Source organism: Miscanthus floridulus, chromosome 4 (assembly GCF_019320115.1).
Source record: "Miscanthus floridulus cultivar M001 chromosome 4, ASM1932011v1, whole genome shotgun sequence".
NCBI classification, from domain to species: Eukaryota; Viridiplantae; Streptophyta; class Magnoliopsida; order Poales; family Poaceae; genus Miscanthus; species Miscanthus floridulus.
In genome coordinates this window covers 35,911,893-35,937,568 of record NC_089583.1, presented here as the reverse complement: position 1 = coordinate 35,937,568, position 25,676 = coordinate 35,911,893, and the positions used below count along the sequence as shown (strand labels likewise).

At 42.9% G+C, this 25,676-nt stretch overlaps 1 protein-coding gene across 2 annotated transcripts; it reads left to right on the top strand.

Annotated features, from left to right (window-relative positions):
- Positions 1 to 7,148: 7,148 nt before the first annotated feature.
- On the top strand, positions 7,149 to 16,112 carry LOC136549598 (calcium-dependent protein kinase 18-like). 2 transcript variants are annotated; one of them, XM_066540934.1, is made up of 12 exons: positions 7,149 to 7,613; positions 8,523 to 8,653; positions 9,085 to 9,126; positions 9,733 to 9,844; positions 9,942 to 10,020; positions 10,138 to 10,307; positions 11,611 to 11,737; positions 12,429 to 12,544; positions 12,634 to 12,741; positions 14,757 to 14,819; positions 15,282 to 15,455; positions 15,623 to 16,112. In XM_066540934.1, exons 1-12 carry the CDS (start codon positions 7,344 to 7,346, stop codon positions 15,683 to 15,685), a joined length of 1,455 nt encoding a protein of 484 aa, XP_066397031.1. In that variant the 5' UTR covers positions 7,149 to 7,343; the 3' UTR covers positions 15,686 to 16,112. The 2 variants fall into 2 exon arrangements, with proteins under 2 accessions (XP_066397031.1, XP_066397030.1); XM_066540933.1 differs by having other exon boundaries at positions 7,155 to 7,613; positions 15,660 to 16,026.
- The last annotated feature ends 9,564 nt before the right edge of the window (positions 16,113 to 25,676 follow it).

Sequence of the window (25,676 nt, the reverse complement as noted above, 5' to 3'; positions counted from 1 at the left end):
CAATCAGTTCCATTTCATCACCTTTTATCTTTCAATTCTTACTACGGTGCTAGATTGTAGACAAGCCATACCGAAACATCGGCGATTTGTGAATCAATGCCCTAGCTTGGTACCCTAAAAACACACACCCTGCTTGTACCCTGAGCACAAGCAGGACCAACCCATCACCCTCCTGTCACGGGGTCTAGGTCCCCATCCAAACTTGGACTCCAAGCCCTTGCTCCTAAGTCCCGGACTTAGTGCGGTGCAAGGACCTCCACCATCCCTACCTCCAATCAGTCGGTCCAGAAAGAGCCAAAACCCATGACAAGACCGCAACAAGTCTTTCATGCGCCCATACCTAAGTATGTGCTTGGGATAATAAGTCTATGACTTGCCTAGAACCCAATGCAACGGTCGGTCCTTAACAGACATAGACAGGGAAAAAGTGTAACCAAGCTATGCCCTGTTGGCCGCAGGACACAACCTCTTACACCCACCAATACCGAAACCATATTCATGCTCGGTCTCCATTTCCTTTCCACCATTTTTATCATGAGTGATCATAAATGTTCACCTATTGTGAGTAACGACGGGTTACTCATGCTACCGATACCCTAAGCATACCAGCTACTCGACCTATACTAGTAGGACTCATAGGTAAGTATATTTATGCATGTAATTTCTATAAAATGCCTATAACATAAATGCACATCATATATATTCAATAATCATTCAAAAATAGGAGTTATGCACCGGGGCTTGCCTTGGACAGGCGGTGTGTCAACAAAGTCAGCAATGAACGGCTCAGGGGCTCCCTCCTATATGAGAACCTCCTCCTTGTACTCCTCAATAATCTCTCATAGTCCTGTTCGTCCGTAGGCACGAACTCTACCAACTTGTGATCTACATGTATGACTGATGATGCAACACTTAGTAATACGGCAACAGCAACTCTTAAAATAAAAAAGCATCTATCAAGCTACTAAGCTAGTTCTACCAACTAAGGTGCTAAGTTACCTACTATCACCACTAACAAGTATGAAGCATGACATGTACTATCGTAGCAACTAAAGGTATTATTCTCTGACTCTTAATACTGATTTACTCTATATAAGGATAAAACAAGGAATACTAGCTACTCTATTTATCAACCTACTCTAGGGCTACAAAAATTATAGCGAGTACATAATAATCTATTGGAGCTACTGTAAAATTTCATGGCTAAAGCTACAATCGATTTGCCATGAAAATTCCTACAACATATTAAGCTAAGTAATATTAAGCTTCTAAATTGAATTTATGAATCTATCATTATTATAGCTAACTATAAACTAACTACACCAATAGATAGATAGCATTTTGTAAACCTAACAAATTTTGTTTCACTATTTTTGAACATCCTACATAATTACTATAATTTTACAAGATTCAGTTCAAAACTAAATTGAATAAACATTTACTAATTCCCTAAAAAATGAAAAACTGAATTCAAACCATGGACCACTACTCGTGGCGCGCCCCACGTCCGCGCGGCGTGTGCCTACGCGCCTACGCTCCACCGACGTGGCCCACGCGGGGGCACGGCCCAGATGAGCGACGACGCCCGCGACGGGAAGACCCACCGGTGTATTTGCTGAAATGCCCTTTCTCTAATACAGAATCTAATCGAGGTCCACAGCACTATTCCCTCAGTCAGCTATCTTACAATTCCGCCCCTCCCCCTTTCCATCTTTACCACGACCATATCCTCCCCCCCCCGCGCGCGCGCACCAGCACAGCGGCGCTGGCACTGGCGGTTACGCCAGCCAGACCAGCCCTTTCTTGCCCTATCTAAGGAGCCAATACCTGCCTAGGTGTGAACACAAAGCACTGGGCGAAGAAAGCGTGAGCCGGTATGCCGTAGTAAGGCCGGTCCACGGCGGCGGAGCTCCTACAAAAAGGCGGTGGCGTTCTAGTGAGCTACGACAATGCTAGGACAGTAGGGGTAGCGCACGAGCTTAAGGTACTCACCATGGACCCAGACGAGGTGGCGATTCGACCAAAAGCGGCCCGAGCCAAGCTAGCCGCGTTCACATGGACGGTGTGATGGTGCACTGTGGTGGCAAGGCTGCGTAAGGTGCGGCTAGAGGGTGGTAGCAACTTGGCAAGGGTGCGTTGGGTGCTGGGTAGGTGGAGGCAAAGCTGGAGGTGCAACGAGACGAACACGAGCAGCTCTAGATTGGGGCCTTGCCATCGACGCATGTCGTGGCGGCCTTAACGACCCGGCGGGAGGAAAACTCCAAATTGGAGCATGGCTCAGTGAGTAACACCGCACGATGGGGTCGGGTGGCTAGCTGACTACACCGTGAAGCTATGGACAAAGCTAATTAGACTGAGGTGGCTCCACCAAACCAAATTGAAGGCGTGGGTCCGGCGACCATGGCGATAGAGGAACAGGGGACGCCGGCATGGCTTGGCTCGACGTTGCCATGGAGGGACACGGCTATCAACTCGAAGCACAGAAGCGCACATGCTACAGGGCGATGGGGAACCAGCCAAACGCGCAAAGGAATGGTTGGCCGCTTTGCCATAACTCACAAGCCAACGGTGGCTCGGCCCTATGGCGCTAACAAGTGGACAAGCGCTGGCCAGGGTAGAGCAGCAGCGTAAGTGTCGCATCGAGCGCAAACGTGATGGCAAGGGTAGGCGGGGCAGGCGCATGCGGGCAAGGCGATGGTGTAGGTGAGCACGCTTGGGGGCACGGCACGAGGTGGCAGTGGCCAGCAGCGCAGAGCCAGCGGTAGGCCTGGCCAGCGCGGTGGCAACGTGTGTGGGCGTGCGTGCGCGTGCGCATCGTGTGCGTGTTCGTTTGCCAGGGCCGCGGCAATGGCGGTGCGGGCCTACGCGGCGGTGCACGCCTGGGCAAGCCAATGCCTGCGGCGTTGAGCCGAACCGAGGCAAGTGACCGCGCCTAGACGCTGACACCGGCCGGAACGTGCATGCACGATTTTTAAAGCGCCCCAAAAATCCCACTCAATGATCCAATTGCTAAATCACCTATTCTATGTTCGAGATGGCATGTTAGGCTACTAAAACCAGTCCTAAGAACATGCCACTACTTAACCCGATTCTCCTAAAAAAATTCTCAAACTTAGTCTCGTCAACCCATTTTCTAACTTAAGAAACCTGACCACGTTGTGATCGGTTTCGCGTCGAATTCAATTTCCAAGCTATTAAGTATGCTCGCTAGCGAATCACATTCTTGACCGTAAGTATTTCACCGTCACCTACGAAGCTTATACTACAAACTTTATTAAAGTTTCGTACATGCATTCTATAACATTTTCGTTCAATAAAAATTTGTTTAAAACCCTAAGTGATATAACGCGACATGAAATATAACCTTCGTTTCGTATTTCTGATGAACGTTTTGAGTTACAAAATTTGATTTACACCATATGTTACACACATTTACACATAAATATGATGTTCATGCAGTGTTTTAGCAAAAGACTGTATAGTGTAACACCGAGGGTGTTACAACAGAGTTGTTGGAGTTCATCGTATGCCTTGATTCATCTCCGGTATGAGTTCTTCTTGGGACTTTCCTAAATTAAATTTGAGAATTTCCTGTAGGGGTTAGTCCAACAAAAATAACCAGCGTCTACATAAGCAATTTTTAGTTCAATAACCAAACTAGACTCAATGTCTAATTTTAATTAAGGAAGGCATTTTAACCTAAGCACCACGCTTAATTTAAAAGCCAATGGAAGTATGTACAGTACTTCCAAACCAAAGCATACTATGGAAGACAAAAGTAGCCTAAAAGTATTTTAGATATTTACTCAAATAGAGATGAAAGAGCATGATCATGGTGAGTAATTTTTTTAAGATAAAGGATGCAGGTGGCTTGGATATATGCATGGAACTAAACATGTTGTGGATTTAATATGAGAGAATTCAAACTAAACGGAATGAAGGCATGGATTATTCCAAGTAAACATGCAGTGGAATGCAAAATGTTAAAAAGATAACTACTGATTAAGTTTGAAGTCCATGAGCATGACTATCTCATCTTACTTATCATACTTACCATGACTCACATAATGCAACTTGTGAGTAGTGCAGCGTCTGTTTCCGTCACTTGAGATGTGATTTGAATTCTTGTGACGTCGACCTTTTTCTCCAATCAACATATGGTTAGAATAATATAAACATGTGAGATAGCAGGGTTCTAATGTTGATGGATCTTTGAATGTTCAGGCACCCTAGGGTTCTTCAATATTTCTTCTTTTCTTATGGAAGCTTGTCGGAAGGTCGAAACGGTATCTGCTATCCTGTCTTATTTCACAATTCTACAGAACAGGGGTAATCGTACTAAAGCTAGCGGTATGTTAATGATCTAAATCTTTATGCCAATTGTTTTCCCAGTAATGACACCAAAAATGCTTGTTGGTATTTATTAACGTAAATAGAATATGAAGGATTCCGCAAGCGTACAGAATGCCATTGTAATATTTTATTAGAAGTATTTTAGGTATCGTTATTTATATTTTACCACAGGAAAATAATGGAGTAAAGACTTACTAAGTAATAGAGGAATGTCTACCAATCCACATACCAGCATAGCTAAAGCAAGGGTGAATGTAATGATAGGAATAAAGCATAATGACACTCAGGGATAGATCACTAAGATAATGTAAACTAGTCAACTTAGGAGAGTAACGGGTGAGGTAGGTTCCTATGACATTCTTATTACATGGTTAAAGTATATATACACCTAACTATAGCTAAGACTAACTCTACTCTTATGCACTTCGGGACGCCGCTTAGACAGTAGAACATCCGCAAAAGATAACTCTACTAACTTGACTACGGTCCTACAATTTAAGAACCTGCTTAATTTGGTGTGGACTACAAAGGATAGACGGGGTTATCACCTCCCGCTGCTACCACACAACTAGGAAACAGGATGTACTCACAGACAAAGCATCGTATAAGCACCATGCTTACACGAAGCTCGGCTACTTAGCCTAACCGATAAACTAGCAAACCAAGCGCTCTATGAACCCGCACATAAAAGTATTGATAACCTTTAACTAAGCAAGATATATATGTAAAGTAAGCATAGCCATGTAAATAGGAATATGATAAATTGATAATAAGTCTTACAAGATGTAGAAGTAAAGATACAAGACTTTGCCGAGCCTTCAAGACTAGATCCGAAACTTGAGCATGAGCCAAACTCGACCCCACTTCCGAGCTACTAATCTACTACATTGACGAGTTCTAAACCTAATCCTCCTGGTGTGCGTTGATCTGAATGAGAGATATGAATTAGGGTTTTCAAGATGTCTCCAAAGAGGGGGGTAGGGGCTGCTATATATAGGGGAGATGGAGTGGGGGGCAAGACATTGCCACGTCATCGATCCGCGTTAACTCCCTCGATCACCGTTGGATGAACCGACCTTGATCAACAGCGGAGATGGACTCTCAAATGCGGTGGGAAACAGACATAGAAAGGAGACGCTGACCGGTGGGACTCATAGGCCGGCCAGCCTATCTCTGTGACAGGTGGGCCCCACCCTCCGGTGGAAGCTTCTAGACTCCGTCTTGAGTTGTTTTTCGCAGGTTTCGCGAGCCGAATCTCTTTCTGATATCGGTTTGCTTGTTTGGAGAGTACGACGGTGGTCCGAGGGGCTATTTTCTGGATAAATCCTCCTGCATTCACGTATTCACCAAAGCTCGTGGAATTCATTAGTTTAAACCCATATTCCTATATTTGGTGATAAAATATAGTACATATGTAGGACGGTTTATGATTGATGTTAACAACCATCCACAACGAGGTGAGGCATTTGCACGCAACACGTGGGGCGAGAACAGTGCAGTGCAAGGTGGGCCTGTTCACCTGGTTGGTTCCAAACCTATTGCCCCGTGAAACCACCCGGGCCAAACCGTAAGTGCGGGTTCATATGAGTTACATTTGGTTTCGGAGGAACTGACAAAACCATCACAACTACGTTTTATCTGTGAGCTCGCCTTCTCGTGGTCGACTATGGCTCCCTGACGCGCGTGGCCGGCCTCATCCAGCATGTGCTCCATCGCCATGGCCTTCCCGTGTCCATGTGCACGCTTGCTCCCGCGGCGCGTCCACATCAGCTTCTCCTCCATCATGTGTCGCAGCTCCTCTGCCTCCATGTCCTTTCTCACCGACGGCTATTGCAGCGACACGACAACCTCAATGTCGTCCATGATCATGGGACCGATGGCGGCTCGTCCTCCCCGTGCACCCACCCCAGCAATGCATCCACTGCGACCTTCTTCTACATCGCGCACCATAGCTCCTCCGCCTCCACATCCTTATCGGTGGCAGCGGCGGTGGCGTCGATGTCGTTGGAGGCCCATGATAAAGGGACCAATGCAGAGCTGCAGCTTCATCATCGTCGCGCCGTCACGTGGGTTTCTTGCTAGGACGTACAGTTGCTTGTCCGTGCGGTCTTTTCCTCCATCTCAGGCCGTAACTCCTCGCCCTTCACGTTCTCATCAAATCGCCGCCATCGAATGCCCATGACCCGGTGAAACCGTCAAACCAACAAGACCAACGCACATAACCCGTTGTCCTGCGGGTTAGCTTGGCTTGGGTCCTAGAACGTAGAACCATATTAAACCGCAGTTGAACAAGCCTAGTGCAGGGAATATTGTTGGACGGTGCAATAAGACGAGCGTGCGATTCATTCATAAGTATCAAGATTGGGATAAACCTGATAAGTTTAGAGAGTCGATTTGCTAACACTAGGACTAAAAATGAAAACCCAGAATAAATTTAGAAGTTTAGAGAGCTGAACGTGTGCACGAACAGCATGTTACTCTTAAACAATTTTAAAAGAAAATGACAAAAAAAAAATAAGAACACTCTCCGCGTGGCGGGACCCGACCGGGGAGTCCAACACGGTACCACCACCAGGTCACCAACACCCGCGCACCAAATCGCGTCGCCTTTCTTTCCTCCCCATTTCCCCGCCACGTCACCGCGCACCCTCCCCCACCCAACCCACCTCACCCGCCCTTCGACCATCCCACCTACCGACACGCGGGCCCGCTCCCTCCCGTCCCCACAGCGTCATCCTGACGGGCAGCCAAGGCGTCGACGCGGACTAAGTCGCGCAGCCACCGCCATTTTTTTTCTTTAACTCGTGAGACCAGGCGGAGGAGGCGACGACATCGCCACCGCACCGCACCAGTGAAGAGAGAGAGAGAGAGAGGGAGGGAGGCGCGTAGAGTCTCCCCGAGAAACGAGCTACAAAAGTCTCCTCCTCCTTTGACCCCCGAATCCCCTACACCATTGATGGTTGCGGGGGCACCGGAAGGAGCCGCTGACGATGGGCCTCTGCTCCTCCTCCACCGCCGCCCGGGCCGCCTCCGACCCCGGCGCCGCAGCCGCGGGTGACGCCGCCGCCGCCGCGGCGGCGAAGAAGGGGCGCGGGATCGTCGCGTGCGGGAAGCGGACCGACTTCGGCTACGACAAGGACTTCGAGGCGCTCTACTCGCTCGGGAAGCTGCTGGGCCACGGCCAGTTCGGCTACACCTTCGCCGCCGTCGATCGCGCCTCCTCCGAGCGCGTCGCCGTCAAGCGCATCGACAAGAACAAGGTACTGCTATGCGTGCTCCGCTCGCCGGCGACCGAGCCTTCATTGGTCTTTTTCTCATTTCCGTTACGGCGGAGGAGCGTCTCGACGGTCTCGTGTTGCTGGCTGCCTGACGGGTGGGCCAGGCCTGAGGCCTCCTTGTGCTGTGTCACGCCAGCTGGGCTAGCCTGCACAGCTTGCTGGGGGCGCTTCTCGTTTATCACGAGTGCGGTAGCTAAACTTATGCGAAGTTGTTGGCACAAGTTGCAAATGCCAATTGCCTCGGGACACTGCACATGGCGAATCAGCAGAAACAGGAATCTCAAATAAAGGCATCTATGCTGACTTGCCCTAAAAAAGGAAAAGAAAACACATGCTGACTTATTTGGGGTTACTGTACATACATCTGCTAATTTGGGCAGGCTTTCCCTTTCTGAGAACACGTAGGAGAGCTCCTCATCTTTGGATTAGATAGCATGGCAAGTTAGATCTACTGATCAGCGGCCATGGGAGCTACAGTAATCACGACTGATGGTTTGGTTCTGGTTTCTCAATGTCACAAGTTGTGTGTCAATATTGCAAAACTTATTGATGAGCATATCATGGCTAATGGCAGCTCTGCTTTGGCCTTACTCAGTTATGCCATAACGGTATTAGGAACATATTCGGTTTCACCACACTTGTCCAAATGAAGATAACTGATAATTCTTTTATCTGTAACAAAATAGGCTGTATCAGAAACGCAACGCTTCCAAAAGTGATCCTCGGCCTTAGTGGACACATGTTGGTCACATTTGTTCCTCTGTGCATTCAATATCAGTACATCATAGCGAGTGTAATTTGTTCATAAGATCAAGAAAAGTCAGAACTATCTCCTATTTTGAAATATAGTGTACAGAATTAACTTGACACAGATGGGTATTTTCCCTGCAGATGGTCCTTCCTGTCGCTGTTGAAGACGTAAAGCGAGAAGTTAAAATATTGAAGGCATTGCAAGGGCACGAAAATGTTGTACACTTTTACAATGCATTCGAAGATGACAACTATGTTTATATAGTCATGGAGTAAGTTATGGAAAAACACTCATTGTTCGTGTAATCTTTCAAGTTTTGTTTATAAGTAGGTTTATGTGAATATTTAACCACCACAAATTCTGTAGGAAACCCAATCAGATATGATTTAAGAGTGGTCTATAGAAGTTTGATTAGCATCCTGTCAGAAACTTTTCCATAACTTTTTATATAGAGGAGTTACCATAGTAAGGCCTAGGGCAGTTGGGAGTTTGATGACACGAGTCTGTGACGTCATATTCAAAATTGAATAACATCATATTTGTGGAGAAATTCTATGATAATGCTGGTTTGGTTTATAGAGAATTCAGGACAAAAGGGCAGATTAGATTTGTTTGCAAGCAGTTGTGATGCTTTCTGGTCCTTTTCTCACTGCACAAGCTAATTAAATATCCGATTTTCCATTGATTTGTTCATTTTGTCAGATTATGTGAGGGTGGCGAGCTACTTGATCGGATATTAGCCAAGTAAGAAATATCATAATACTTAGATGTCTGTGACAGCTCTTATCTTACCCTTGTTGCACAAGTATTGCATTCTGTGTTCTTTCTCTGTTAACTTATACAAAGTATATATTCAATATCAAGCTAAGCATTTACCTTTTTTTTTGTTCAATTAAGTGTTTCTTTTATGTGTCATTTCTCGTTTCAGAGTTGATTCCAGAATATTCCTTGAACTTTTGTTTTTGTTATTCTGATGGTCTGGTAATTTTTGGTTGGACTAGAACATAGAGGCATTAGTTTGTTCTTATGAAGATAGTATCGTCCAGATACTGAGCCTACTAGATATAGCCATATAGGTTTCGCTACAATTTGATTCCTCTCTCTGTCTTATATTGACACTGCACCTTGAAACATGGCAACAGTCCCCATATGATAAGAAGTTTCTTAATATGGATATCTAGCATTATTGATGTATTGAGATGGGACATCCTAGTCACTTCCAAACTTCTTTTAGAAAACAAGACATCATAGTCTCCTATGCTGTGTTTACACCCTTTCTTTACTGGTGCCTTTGTTCTGATGTATCTAGAAGGCATCTTATGCTGGAACTCATATTTTGTGCCTGAACAGGAAAGATAGCCGTTATAGCGAGAAAGATGCTGCGGTAGTTGTCCGACAGATGCTCAAGGTTGCAGCTGAGTGCCATCTGCATGGTTTGGTTCATCGGGACATGAAACCTGAGGTATACTCTGAAAGTTTATGATGGAATCATATCATCAATAGCAGTTGCTAATATCTTTTTATTAAAAGGATTAGCTAATAATCTTACTGGTGTGTAGAACTTCCTATTCAAATCAACAAAGGAGGACTCACCCCTTAAGGCTACAGATTTTGGTCTTTCAGACTTCATAAGACCAGGTGCGTCCATGCACATGTTTTTCTTAATGATCTGTAGTTTTCCCTGTTTGACTTTCACAGTATGTATTAGTTATAGACTTATAGGTTACACTTAACTATTGCTGTATGCACTCACAGGGAGGCAGTTCCGTGACATTGTCGGAAGTGCCTACTATGTAGCACCAGAAGTACTCAAACGCAAGTCAGGGCCAGAATCCGATGTTTGGAGTATAGGTGTTATAACCTATATTTTGCTGTGTGGAAGACGGCCTTTTTGGGACAAAACTGAAGATGGGATATTTAAAGAGGTTTACAGCCTAAGTTATCTCAATTCTGTAATTATTTTCGACATGTTCAGTATATGTATATATGCAAAAATGCTTTCTTTGCATGTCCCATGTTAATTAATTTCCTTTTGTTCTTCAACATTGACACATTGCCTTGATATCATTATCCTAATTGCTCATTTAACATGAATTAAATATCTATTCCATGTAAAAGTTTATGGTTTAGGGAAGCTGAGCTAGTTCAGTTGACCACCCAGGCAAGTCCTTGTCGAGGCAAATTTGTGTGGCTATTTTCTTATTACAAAATGCCACCTAGTTCCTCCTAGGTGGGTCTAGTTTTTTTTAAATGTTTATGGTTTATGTTGTCAGATAGGCTAACTTATATAAAGATAAAAATATATGGCGTTATATTTTGATGTGTAGTTTATTGTACAACATAGTAATATTGAACACAAAAACAGGTATTTGTATCTTCACAAAATTTGCATGTGCTCTATTTTATGGAGAGATTGGCAAAATAGGACGGATACGGTCGAGTTCATTTTAATACCACAAAAAGTTCCCATGACCTTGCAATACCAAGATATTTGTTTTTATATTTCATTTTTCTACATCCGAAGAGGATTGCAAAGGGGCTCTATTACCCTTTTGCTTTATGACTACACTCACAACTTCTCCCAACACTCTCTGCTGCATTCTCTGTCAACTTCTTTATGGACGGATGGAGTGGTTTTTAGCTGAATAGTGTGAATTTTCAGTGGTATATAAAAATACCAGATATTTTAGTGGTATTTTGTGGAAGGGAACTTTCAACTATACTTGAAATGAGCACCAACATTCCTGTTCTGTAATAGCAATGCCAAATAAAACAATGGACTTCCAAGGATGTTATAGGATGAGTATAGGGAATACGTGAATACAAATTAGGACAAACGATCTTTTGGGATTACAAGTTCTCAGGATGTGTTCACAACAAGAGCAAGCTTAAATTCTCTTCCCTTCCTAAACCCGTGTGACCATGGACAATCAAGAGTTGTTCGAATCCAAGCATGCATTATCTGATAAATGTTTGTAACAAACAATCCTTGGTGACAGCTCTTAATGTCCAGAAATTCTAGCATGGATGGCTGATCTAGGTGGAGAGAATCCTCATTCATCTCTTTTCTCCTAGCCCTAATGCACTAACAAAACAATGAAAGCAGTCCTAAACATCAGCTTTGCATTGACAAAAGCATGAATATTTCTGTATACTCAGCTAGTGTCTGCTCGTAGTTATGACTTGTCTGATTATCTTGTACCGACTTTGCTATTTTCTTCACTGCAGGTCTTAAAAAACAAGCCAGATTTCCGCCGCAGGCCCTGGCCAAACATTACTTCAAGTGCAAAAGATTTTGTACAAAAATTACTAGTGAAGGATCCCCGTGCAAGACTAACTGCTGCACAGGCATTATGTATGTGACTATGAACCATCTTGAAAAATATTAAACCATTAAGTTTGCTAATATGATTAGTTTCCCTACTACAACTCTATTAAGAGTGCCATGATGGAAGCTTGCAACATGACGGGTGAACAGCTGGTAAATGGATCATGTTTAAAGGGGGAATACTACATTACTAGTAGTCACCTTAGCCCTTAGGATAGAAATCATACATTTATGGGCACGAGGGATTGCACCTCTCTATTTAGTGGTTATATAGTTAGACAAAATGATGGGTTTGCAGTATATCCTGTTAACTAATGCCAATGTCTCTTTGTCTACCTCTCCTGTTTGGGGTAGGGGGATTTGGTTGTTTTTGTTTCGGCCCTGGCTTCTGCCTGGATATAAAATATGCATGTTTAGGCTGTTGTGGCCCTCCACAGAAACTTCTTTTTGTCATTTCTCAAAGTTGGGCATAGTAGGTGACATCGTCAAGGGAAACTACAATCTTTCAAAGGTTATTATTAATATCATTGATACAATAACTAGGACGATACTAGTATTACTGACTAAAGAGAGCCTTTGCGGCTTAGCTACTATGATTGGTTATGAGGAATAGGTGTCCTTTCAGGGGGAAAAAGATAAAGCTGCTTTTGTAGACTAAGGTATATCATATTGTTTTCTTTTAAAGTTACTTACTGTTTAGTTTTGTGTTTTTCTTCAGCACATGATTGGGTGAGAGAAGGAGGAAAAGCATCTGAAATACCCTTGGATATATCAGTATTACATAATATGCGACAGTTTGTGAAATACAGTCGTTTCAAGCAATTTGCTTTAAGGGTAAGTTGAAAGTGCCTGAATTTTTTGAAGCTTGGGCATACTTCAGGAGATTTTAGCAGTGATTCATATGGTTTATACAACTTTTGTAGGCATTAGCATCTACATTAAACTCAGAAGAGCTGTCCGATCTTCGTGATCAGTTCAATGCCATTGACGTTGACAAAAATGGAACGATTAGTCTGGAGGAACTGAAGCAGGTAACTATGGTTGGATGTCATTGCTACATTGTTTCTTAATGTAACTGTTTTTCTAACATCTCATACTGGAATACCTAGAATGAGGTTCTCAATCGTAATTTTGTTATCATAGTTTGCAATTGTTAGCAAACTAAACAAATCTGATCAAGAAATAACTATTGCATGAGAAAGGATACAAGTGATCTACCGTCAATGTGAATCAAGCTGGATTTTTCTTGACAGACCAAGCTAATTCCCAATTTTCGTACTTACTACATAAAGACTTATCCCAAGATTAGCCATGCTTGTGGTGCCTTGCTACTGCCATGAAATGAAATCCAATTTTGTTGCCCATTACAAGACTTGTTATCATGTGGCAGTACTCTAAACAATATATGCACACTTTTTGCAAGGTCTTTCTTTTTCATGGTGTAGTTTTTGGAATATTTTGTCCTATGAAATTGCATGTGCTGGCACATCGTACTGCTGTAATGCTGTTGCCTATGATGTGATTACTTATACCAAGTTCAAAACAGGGGAAGTCTGTTGCTATGTCAACTTAACATATTTTGGTAACTTCTTAAGTGAAAACCAGTGTAGTAGTTTTAAATTTAACTTCATGGATAAACTGGCCATTGTAAAACTGTTTCTTGTCAGTAATCACTAAAATCACTACTGGTATACAGATGAGTTTTTTTTTTCTCCTTCAAAATTGTTTCAAGTTTCCATGGCAGCATTAACTTTTATTGTTTTTATCACAAGAAAACAGGTTTCTTCTAAAAGAAGGAACAATACAGTTCTTCTGATTATTGGTTGATGCTTTAACTAACCAGTATTGCAAAATACATTTTGACTTCTATGTTACTCCATCTGTTGTTGTACTAATTACCCAGTGTCATCCTATCCTTCTTATATTGCATCATTTTTTATCCTTTTGTCTTGCTGGATTTCTTAAGGTTTTAGACTCAGTAGAACTAAAACTGAGTATATAAGATGTGACTTCGGCACTACTACTTGGGAGGAGGAAGGTATTAGTTTGGAAGGTCAAGTAGTGCCTAGGAAGGATACATTTTGATATTTAGGATCAATGCTACAGAAAGACGGGGATATTGATGAAGATGTTAGCCATAGAATCAAAGCAAGGTGGATGAAGTGGCGCCAAGCATCTGGTGTCCTATGTGACAAAAGGGTACCACAGAAGCTAAAAGGCAAGTTTTATAGGACGGCGATTAGACCTGCTATGTTGTATGGTACAGAATGTTGGCCTACGTAAAGACGACATGTTCAATAGATAAGTGTCGTGGAAATGCGTATGTTGCGTTGGATTTGCGGTCATACAAGAAGGGATTGAGTTCGGAACGATAATATACGTGATAGATTAGGGGTAGCATCAATTGAAGAAAAGCTTGTCCAATACCGGTTGAGATGGTTTGGACATGTCCAACGGAGACCTCCAGAGGCACCGGTGCGTAGTGGAATCCTAAGCCAGGATAGCAACGTGAAGAGAGGCAGAGGTAGACCGAAGTTGACTTGGGTAGAGGCAATAAAAGGAGATTTGAAAGGATGGAATATTCCCAAAGATTTAGCCTTAGATAGGAGTGCTTGGAAAACAGCTATTCACGTGCCTGAACCTTGATGGCTTCTGTTGGGTTTCAACTCTAGCCTACCCCAACTTGGGACTTAAAGGCTTTGTTGTTGTTGTTGTTGTTATTGTTATTGTTGTTGTTACTCCATCTGTTCTGTAGAGATGCTGTGCAGTCAAAGTTGACCACTTTTATATACACAAAAGTGTTTACAGAGCCAGCATTATGTATCTAGAAATTTGAGAAATATTTCTAGTTTTCAGAACAAAAGGCTTTGCTGTTGTATTTCATGTTCTCAGAACAAAGAAATAAATTCCATGTGGTGACTTTGGATCTCACTTACAGACAAAAGTTATAAATTAATTACATTCTAGCTATTTTAGATCCTATGTTCCAGGTCACTGAGCTTATACTCATCAATTAATATGATGTGGTGTCAACACTAATGTGCAGGCTCTTGCAAAGGATGTTCCATGGAGATTAAAGGGTCCACGTGTTTTAGAGATCATTGAGGCGGTATGTTACTTATGTTTACCCTGAATGTCACAGATTGGTCTTTAAGTCCACATGCTTTGTTGGGGATTGCTTGTTTGGAACGAAGTGTGTATTATTTTCAGCGTGTGGTGTTTGTTAATGTGTATGTGAGTGTTGCAGTTTTTCCTAGTTTCTAACCCCTCTTTGGACCTCCTTGTGTTTGTCTGATATACATGTACTATACTGGATTGTCGCCTTGGTTGGGTTACTATGGTCACTACTTATAAATTCCCAAATCTGTTAACAATATTTAGTGCAAATGAAAATTAAAAACATTCATATTTTTTTTAAAAAAAATTGGAAATAGTTTGCGGTATGCTTGTTAAAGTACCATATACTGAAATCTGTGGACACTTTTAATCTTTTTCAACACCGTATTGCATAAAGTTAATTATTTCATTGGAGTTACAGATATTGAATATCTTATATTCCATTATTGAGCAGATTGACAGTAATACAGATGGGCTAGTTGATTTTGAAGAGTTTGTTGCTGCAACACTACACGTTCATCAGCTGGAGGAACATGATACTGAAAAGTGGAAGTCACTGTCTCAAGCTGCATTTAATAAATTTGATGTTGACAGAGATGGCTACATCACATCTGATGAACTTAGAATGGTATATATCTTAAGAAAACTGCCAGAGTTTGGTTTCTTTTTTCTTTTGGTCACATGCTTATTCTTTGCAATAATTACCAAAAACTACAAGAACCCAGTTATTCATGATGCATCTCAGGTTTCCCATACATAATTAAAGTGATAAACTAAATTATTAACGTATTTCAGGCTGGTGGCTGGCTGACCTCTTGCTCCTTGTCTACAGCATACAGGAATGAAGGGTTCTATTGATCCCCTCCTGGAGGAGGCTGACATTGACAAAGACGGCAAGATAAGCCTAGATGAATTTCGCCGGCTCTTGAAGACTGCAAGCATGAGCGCACGCAATGTACAAACTCCTAGGGGTGTTCGCGTGTCATAGTTTTCCGATTTTTGTAGTTCACATAACTGAACAAGGGAGCAGCAGCACATGTAATTGGAGAAAGGCTTCTTGATGTAAATTAATACAATCAATACTCATGAATGGAGTCAATAGGTAGTTGTTCCTTGAAAACAAGCATTGTATTCTTGCTATGCAATACTATGTTTTGTTTCCAGCAAGTTCTGCAGATGAGCTTTACACGCTCAAAATCGAATGCGGCAAATGTTGCACCAGCTGTCCAGCACACATCCCTCTCTTGCTAGAGTGGGTTAAGTTTAGATTTAGGTTTGAGCTAGTTAGAGATAAGAAGATGAGATTGTATAGTTTAGATTTAGGTTTGAGTCAGTTAAAAATAGGTTGTCATTTGGGATTGTATCTGCAAGGTGAGGCTGTGTTTAGTTTAGCTTCTTAGGCACCGGCTGATGAATATAAGTTGTCATAGAATTATGTGCCATACCTTTGGCAAAATAGAGGTGCTAGTGTCTGAACTTTCGGACGCCCGTGCAGCCTGCCTCTGTCCGCTGATTTTTCGTGCCCTGCACGTGCGTCCCGTCATAGCGCCTGCATGTTTGGAGGACTCGACTCGCACTCGCAGTCTGCCCCTATCTGCCTTGATTTGAGGCCGTTTGCCCCACATCGACCCCGAGCGTGCCCTGTCCGCAAGACACCGACGTGTTGCGCCTCGTCCGTCGGCCCCAGCTCGCCGCGCGCCCATTTTCCCAGTGCTCACGCCGTGCCACCATCACTCCCCACGCCCCCTGACTCTTCGAACAATACGAAAGATGTGCAACATGAAACACTCGAATGCAACATACGTATGCAATAGATGAAACATTTGGAACATACACTTGCAACATATGCGTGAAACATATGCAACATCCAAATAAAAACATTTGATACTTGCAACATGAAAACACTTACTGCAACATAAGACTGAAACAGCCGAAACATTTAAAACATATTATTGCAACATATGTGTGGAACATATGCAACATCCAGATCAGAATGCTTGCAACATACATCTGGAACAGATGAAACATTTTGAACAAACCTCGAAAACACTTACAACATGCCTCTAAAACACTTGCAACATATACAACATGTGCAACATCCCTAAAAGCATCTAGGCCCCTTGTTGGGTTTCGGTGATTAATGACAATACGTGATTACTATGACTAACGTGTGTTTTGCAGAGGCAAATAAGTTAGGTCATAGTAATGGAGATCGATTGGGCAATCAAGATGGTCATGCCTCTACGATGGAAATCGTTTCGGTTTTCAAATGATGGACGATAAGGTTAAGGATGAATTAGTTCCAAGTGTCGATTAGAGTTGAAGAGACACTTAGAGTAGTTTAGGACTTTGTTTTTCCTTTGGCCGTACTATTAAGGGGGGTATGGATGGGTAGCTTGACCTAGATGAGTCTAGTGAGTTAGGTATGGTGCACACTTGTTAAAACTAGCGCTAGGTAGCTCCTACATTTGCCTAAGATCTAATGGAGCAAACTTCATTCACGTATGATCGAGAGTTGGAAGTGAATGGAGGGTCAAGTACTAACCGGACGCTGGCTTCGGTGTGACCGGATGCTGGCGCAGAGTCCGGTCGGTTTATTTGACTGAGGTGAAATCGTTCGGTGTGACCGGACGCTGGAAGGTCAAGTGACCAGACGCTGAGAGCCAGCGTCCGGTCATTTCCAGTAAGGTTCCAGAGAGGGTAAATCATGACCGGACGTGTTCGATCAGTGCTGACCGGACGCTGGCAGCATCTAGTCACACTATAAACCCTGGAGTTCGGGGTGTACTGACCGGAGCGTCCGGTCAACATAACCGGAGTGTCTGGTCACCCCACAGAGGCACATAACGGTTCGTTTTTCAGCCCATGTTATAAATAAAAGCTCCACTCGTGTGTGGAGTCACTTTTGCTCATTCCAACAGCTGAGAAACACCTTAGTGCCAAGAAGAGCAAGGTCCTAGTGAGGTGATTGAGATTTGAGAATCCAAAAGAGACCTCATTAGTGAAGATCGAGAGTAGCAAAGTGTGCATCCACCTTCTCATTAGGCTTATCATGGTCAAGTGAGAGTTCGTGCTTGTTACTCTTGGTGATCGCCATCACCTAGATGGCTTGGTGGTGATTGGGAGTTCGATGATCACCCGACGGAGCTTGTGAGTGACCTAACTCAAGTTGTGAGCGGTTGTGGGTGATTCACTGCGACGGAGTGTCGAAGAATCAACTCGTAGAGAGCACTTGATCCTTGCGCGGATCAAGGGGAAGCTACACCCTTGCGTGGGTGCTCCAACGAGGACTAGTGGGGAGTGGCGACTCTCTGATACCTCAGCAAAACATCGCCGTGTTCCTTCCTCTCTATTTACTTTGAGCAATTCAATTCATGTCTTTACATTCTTAGAATTGTCATGCTAGAGTAGGATTGGAACTTAGGTTGCAAGTCTTTTGTGTGGTAGAACAATTAGGAACACTTTCCAGGCACAAGGGGTTAATTGGGCTAGCCATAGGATTTAATTATTGCGAAGAAATTTAGAATTAGCCCAATTCACCCCCCCCTCCTCTTGGGCATCTTGATCCTTTCAATTGGTATCAGAGCCTCATGCTCACGTACTTAGGCTTAACCACCTAGAGCAAGATGTCTTATAGGGATGGACCTCCTCCTATCTTTGAGGGAGATGACTTTCCGTATTGGAAAATTCGCATGGAGGCATATCTAGAGGCTCTAGATGTTGGTATACTTAGAGCTGCCTCACAAGGCTTCCCAAAACCTCAGGATGCTACTAACCTATAAGGCGATGAGGTTAATTATGAGAAGTGGAATGCAAAGGCTCGAAACACCATATTTAGAGGCCTTTGCAAAGATATGTTTAATCGGGTGAGGAACCACAAAGACGCCATGCACTATGGTCGGACGTTTGTGCGCTCTATGAGGGAACCAAGAGTGAGCGTGAGGAGCGCTATCATCTTGTCATGAAAAAGCTCAACTCTTTTGAAATGCTTCCTAAGGAAAGTGCTAATGAAATGTATTCACGTTTGAATATTCTTATAGAGGAAGTCAATGGGCTTGGACTCACTCAAATGCAACCATCCGATGTTGTAAGAAAGATCTTGAGTGTCCTCCTCATTGACAAATATGGGCATATTGTGACCGTGCTACATCAAGGTGATCTTTTTACCGCTACACCAACATAAATCTTGGGAAAGATCAATGCTCATGAAATGTACATGCACATCACACCACAAGATGGCTCATCCTCTACCAAGAAGAAAGATAAGGACTTAGCATTCAAAGCTAGCCAAGAGAAGGGCAATGTAAGACTTGAGTATGAGAGCTCAAGTGAAGATGAAGTTAATGATGAAAGCCTTGCTCTCATGGTGAACAAGACCGCCAAGATGCTAAAGAAGCTCAACAAGAGTGGCATCAAGTTTGATGGCAAGAAGAAGTTCTTCACAAGCTCTAGAAGGAAGCCAATCTCTGAGATGGATTGCTACAATTGTGGAGAACTTGGCCATCTAGCTCATCAATGCACAAAGCCCAAGAAAGACAAGTTCAAGAACAAGAAAAAGGGCAAGAAAGATGACTCAAGCAATGAAGATGAAGATGAGAAGAAAAAGAACAAGCCATACAAGAAAAGAGATGGCAAGAAGAAGGACTTCCACAAGAAGAAGAAGAGTGGAAAGGCTTACATCGTCGGTGATTGGCTCACGAATATTGATTCATCTAGTGGATCATCCAATGATGAAACTGACAATGAGAAGGTGGCCGCCATTGCTATTGACTTATCATCTTCACCGCCTTCACCGCCATCATCCTCTACACACCTATGCCTTATGGCCAAGGGTGAACGCAAGGTATCACATAATGATGATGTAGTGGTGATAATCATGCTCATAATGATGATAGTGATAGTGATAGCGATGATGAATATGAGTCACCTACTTATGATAATCTTGCTAAACTACTAAAGAAATACACTAAGATCATCATAAAGACTAGAGCTAAAAATGAAAAGCTTGAGATTAAGAATGATTCTTTTTAGCTAAATATGAGATAGCCGAAAAGGCTAGTGTTGAGCTTAGAGAAGCAAATGATGCTATGTCATCCAAACTCAAGGAGCTCAAATCCTCTAAGAAAGAGCTTAAAGATAAACATGATAAACTTGAGTGGGTGCACAAAGAGCTCATCACTAGCCACAATAAGCTAAAAGATGAATACACTACTCTTAAGGTTAATCATGGTACCCTTGTTATTGCTCAAGAATTTTTACCCAATGAGCCACATGATGCCACTAATGATGTTGTTAAGATTGATATAGCAACATCATGTGATGATCTTATTGATGAGAGCATTAAGCAAAGATCTAGTGGCAAAGGCAAGCAAGTGGTTAAGTGCAATGACTATGATGAGTATGTCAAGCTCAAGAATGATAATGCAAAGCTCAAGAAGGATCTTGAAGAACTCAAAACCACTAAGCCTATTATGCTAGAAACTATTGTTCATGATGATGGTTTGATCCTTGAGGATGAGAAGCTCAAAGATGAGAACAAGAAGCTCAAGGAAGAAAAGAACAATGATGCTCTCAAGGAAGAAAACAAGAAGCTCAAGTTGAAGAAAGAGTATCTTAAGATTAGATTGAGCAAGTTCACTAGAGGCAAGTATCTTCAAAGTGAGCTTCTAATGAATATCGTCATGAAGATGGATAGAAGTGGCATTGGATACATGGCAAACAAAGAGAAGAAGGCTCAAGCTCAACAACAACAATCAAAGCCAAAGCCAAAGAGATGCTTTGAGTATGGACAAGAAGGCCACTTTGCTCATGAGTGCCAAACTCCACCACCACAACCCTTACCCAAGCATGCTAGACCCTTTGCCTTCAATGCTCACTATATGCTTAGGAAGGATTCTAGTGGAAAGATGAAAGTGATGTTCTTAGGACCACCAAATAAAAATAGGCCTAAGAAAATTTGGGTTACAAAGTCACTTGTTGAGAAGGTGAAGGGCCCTCAACAAGTTTGGGTTCCTAAAGCTTGATCTCTTGTGTGTAGGTGAACTACAAGACCGGTGGAAGTCATTGTGTTATTGATAGTGGTTGCATACAATATATGATCGGTGATCCTCGTATGTTCACCTCACTAGATGAAGAAGTAGATGGGCAAGAAAGAATCACATTTGGAGATAACTCAAAGGGCAAGGTTAAAGGATTGGGCAAAGTGGTAATATCAAATGATCATTCCATCTCAAATGTGCTATATGTTGCTTCATTGAGTTTCAACTTGCTATCCATTGGACAATTGTGTGATCTTGGCTTTCAATGCTTGTTTACCGAGAAGGAGGTTGTTGTATCCAAGAAGGATGATGAACAAGTGATATTCAAAGGATTTAGATACAACAATCTATATCTAGTGGACTTCACCTCTGAAGATGCAAACTTGAAGACTTGTCTATTCACCAAAACAACATTTGGATGGCTATGGCATAGAAGACTTGCTCATGTTGGGATGAGCTCACTCAAGAAGCTTATGAAGAATGATTTGGTGAGAGGGTTGAAGGATGTGAAGTTTGAGATGGACAAGCTTTATAGTGCATGTCAAGCCGGCAAGCAAGCTACAAATATCCATCTAACAAAAGCTTTCATGTCAACCGCAAGAGTGCTAGAACTCCTTCACATGGATTTATTTGGACCAACAACATATAAGAGTTTGAGAGGAAATCTATATTTTCTTGTGATTATTGATGATTATTCAAGGTATACATGGGTATTCTTCCTTCATGACAAATCCAAAGTTATATCTTGCTTCAAGAAGTTTGCCAAGAGAGCACAAAATGAATTTGAAGTAAAGCTGAAGAAGATAAGAAGTAACAATGAGAAAGAGTTTGACAACATAAACATAGAAGCATATTGTGATGAAGTTGGAATCAAACATGAAGTCTTCGCAACATATACTCCTCAACAAAATGGTGTAGTTGAGAGGAAGAACCAGACATTGATCACTCTTGCTAGAACAATGCTTGATGAGTACAACACCCCCAAAGGTCTATGGGCAGAAGCAATCAACATCGTATACTATGCATCAAACCGCCTATTCCTTCAAAAGTTCCTTGGCAAGACACCTTATGAGTTGCTCAATGGGAAGAAGCTGGATGTCTCCTTCTTTATGGTGTTTGGTTGCAAATGTTACATCTACAAGAAGCGGCAACACCTAGAGAAGTTCTAAAGATGTTGTGATATTGACTTTATTGTTGGTTACTCATCAAAGTCTAAAACATATAGAGTATTTAATCATGCCACTGGCTTGGTTGAAGAAACATATGATGTGGAATTTGATGAATCTAACGGCTCCTAAGGAGCACATGAGAATCTTGATGATGTAGGTGATGAACCATTGAGAGAGGCTATGAAGAACATTCCAGTTGGAGACATCAAGCCTAAAGATGATGAAGATGATGTACAAGTGATTGATCCACCTTCTTCATCAAGTGTGCCACAAGATGATGAAAAAGAAGGGAGAGTAGAAAATGAAGATACTCATGTCTCCCATGAACAAATGGTGATACAAGCACAAGATGTTAATGCTCCACAACCCCCCCTCAAGTGGTCAATAGAAGAAATACACCCCTACTTCAAGATCATCCATAAGATCTCATCATAGGGAGTCCATCAAAGGGTGTAATGACTCAATCTCAAAAACTCACTCCATTTATTGCTCATCACTCTTTTGTCTCTTGCTTTGAGCCTACTAAGATAGAAGAAGCTCTTCAACATCCAGATTGGCTAAATGCCATGCATGAAGAGTTGAACAACTTCACTCGCAATGAAGTTTGGACTCTTGAAGAGCAGCCAAAAGGTGCAAGAGTCATTGGAACAAAGTGGGTGTTCCGAAATAAGCAAGATGATCAAGGTGTTATTGTGAGGAACAAGACAAGACTAGTTGCAAAGGGGTTCTCTTAAGTTGAAGGTTTGGATTTTGGAGAGACCTTTACCCCGGTTACAAGATTAGAAGCCATCCGTATCCTCCTTGCATATGTATCACATCATGAAATAAAACTTTATCAAATGGATATAAAAAGTGCTTTTTTAAATGGCTTTATTAATGAACTAGTCTATATTGATCAACCTCCTAGGTTTGAAGACCCTAGATATCGTAATCATGTTTATAGGTTGTCCAAGGCATTATATGGGCTTAAGCAAGCCTCAAGAGCTTGGTATGAGCGCCTTCGGGACTTCCTTATTAAGAAAGGCTTTATTATTGGGAAGGTCGACACCACACTCTTCACCAAGAAGCTTGATGGGCATATCTTCATTTGTCAAGTGTATGTTGATGATATCATCTTTGGATCCTCAAATGAAGATTCATGCAAAGAATTTGGTGAATTGATGTCGAAGGAGTTTGAGATGTCAATGATTGGAGAGCTTACATTCTTTCTTGGTTTTCAAGTCAAGCAAATGAGAGAATGGATTTTCATCTCTCAAGAGAAATACACTAATGATCTTCTCAAGAGATTCAAGATGGATGAATATAAGCCAATCAAGACACCAATGCCAACAAATGAACATCTCAACCTAGATGAGGGAGGTAACCCGGTTGATCAAACTCTCTACCACTCTATGATTAGTAGCTTGTTGTATTTGACTACATCTAGGCCTGACATCATGTTTAGTGTGTGTATGTGTGCTAGGTTTCAAGCTAATCCTAAGGAAACTCATTTAATTATCGTAAAAAGAATCCTTAGATATCTTAAGCACACACCAAGAATTGGCCTTTGGTATTCCAAAGGAGCTAGATTTGAATTAATTGGCTATTCTAATTCGGATTATGCCGGATGCAAAGTTGATAGAAAAAGCACATCCGGAGGGTGCCATTTGCTTGGTAGATCACTTGTGTCTTGGTCCTCCAAGAAACAAAATAGTGTGGCTTTGTCCACCGCCGAAGCAGAATACATTGCCGCGGGTGCTTGTTGTGCACAAATACTTTACATGAAACAAACTTTATTAGACTATAGTGTAGTCCTAGATAAAGTACCTCTTTTGTGCGACAATGAAAGTGTGGTAAAACTTGCAAACAATCTGGTTTAACACTCTTGCACCAAGCACATAGATATCCGTCATCACTTTCTTAGAGATCATGTTGCTAAAAATGATATATCACTAGAAGGTGTAAGGACCGATGATCAATTGGCGGATATCTTCCCTAAACCGCTAGATGAGGCAACATTTTGTAGATTGCGGAATGAACTCGATGTGCTTGATTTTAGCAACTTCACTAAAAATTGAGCTTGTGTTGTCCCTTGCATTGCATTGTAATATACAACATGTTTAATGCTTTATAATGCATTTAGGGCCTGTCTAACATGGTTAAGATAACCGCTGAAAAGCGTGTGAAGAAGCTTAACCTTGGATCAAACTTGACAAGCAACTAGATTTACTTTCAAGTATTGCATTGCATGTGCATGAATGTTGTTTTGTCGTTTATCTTGAATCGCCCTCTTATTGCCTATTTTCTTAAAAAGAATTATAGCCTAAGGAAAAATATTTTGAAAAACTTGAGGGTTTGAGAGAGGTCACTCATATCAGTCTCAATTAGTGTTTATTTGGATCTTATTAGAGTTGGGACTTGATTGGGAACAGGCAGCGTGAAGGACTTTAAAGATTTGCTAAGAAGGAGTGACCGGACGCTGCATCGGACTCTAGGTGTCCAGTGTCCGGTCAGTTCACAGGAGGTGAACCTACTGCCGAAGGAGTGACTGGACACTGAAACAGTGTTTTCCCAGCATCCGATCAGAAGGTGCTTCAGCGTTCGGTCGATGATGAAGACATCAAGGCTAGGTGATCGAACTCTGGCTGTGTCCGATCGGTGTCCACCGGACGCGTCCGGATCGTGATTCCAGAGGAATTGGACCTCTCTAGGAATTGACCGGACGCTAGGTGGTAGCGTCCGGTCGCTACTACCAGAGCGTCCGGTCAGTAGACAATGTGCGGCATACAAACTCTTTTTCGGTTTCCTTCTTTATCTCGGGGGGCACCTTATAAGCCAATCTTCGTCGGGTCTTTGACCTACCCATCGCCGTATTCGCCTCTGAGCTCCGACGTGCCTGCCCTAGCTCCACGCCGCCACCACAGTCGTGCCTAGGTCACCAGATTCGCTTGCCCGCATGCCACCGTAGTCGCCACCCTGCCCGCGCACCGCCGCCACTCGCTCACGCGCCGCCACTATCCCTGCTCCAGCGCCACTACTGCTCCAGCGCCGTCGCCAGCTGCCCCGCATGCCACCGCTATTCAGCTCGCCGCCAAGATCCCTCGAAGCAGAGCCGCCACTAAGCCAGTCGTGCTCCACCACCGAGCAAGCCCAAGCCGCAGTGCCGTCCATGTCCATCGCCGTGCCATCGATTCACCGTATCGGATTGCCGATCCTCCACTGCAATCCCTAACCCTAGATTCGGTGGTTCCTCATGCGTCGCTTATCTTTTCATCGGATCGTCGGTTCGTCAGGTAGCAATGCCCCGCAGTTTCAATTTCGTATCCAAATTGCTTGCTTCCTAGGGTTTCGCATCTATTAGATACATTGTATTATTTGTATATCCTACCTATTCCATCGTGCAGCGAGTCGGTGTCGTTGAGATCATGTGGCAGTTGTCAATCAACTTGGGGCCAAGCTCGCGAGTAAGGATAGAGGTCAAGCCTTGAAAGTGTCAGCGGCAGTTGATCTTCGACAGAGGCAGTTGTTTCTTTGTTAGCGGCAGTTTTTCCTCAGATCTTTCAGATGCCTCAGACGAAAGAACGTCGAAGGTGGTCCCGGTGATGAGAATCGGAGGCCCCTGCCTCGCCAGCCTACAAATCCTAAAGGCAAGGCGACGAAGAA

Coding starts and splice junctions, on each gene's coding strand:
- LOC136549598 (XM_066540933.1), top strand. CDS start 7,344: ATGGGCCTCTGCTCCTCCTCCACCGCCGCCCGGGCCGCCTCCGACCCC. Junction 10,021..10,137: donor TTCAGACTTCATAAGACCAG/GTGCGTCCATGC, acceptor ATGCACTCACAG/GGAGGCAGTTCCGTGACATT. Junction 14,820..15,281: donor TTTTAGAGATCATTGAGGCG/GTATGTTACTTA, acceptor ATTATTGAGCAG/ATTGACAGTAATACAGATGG.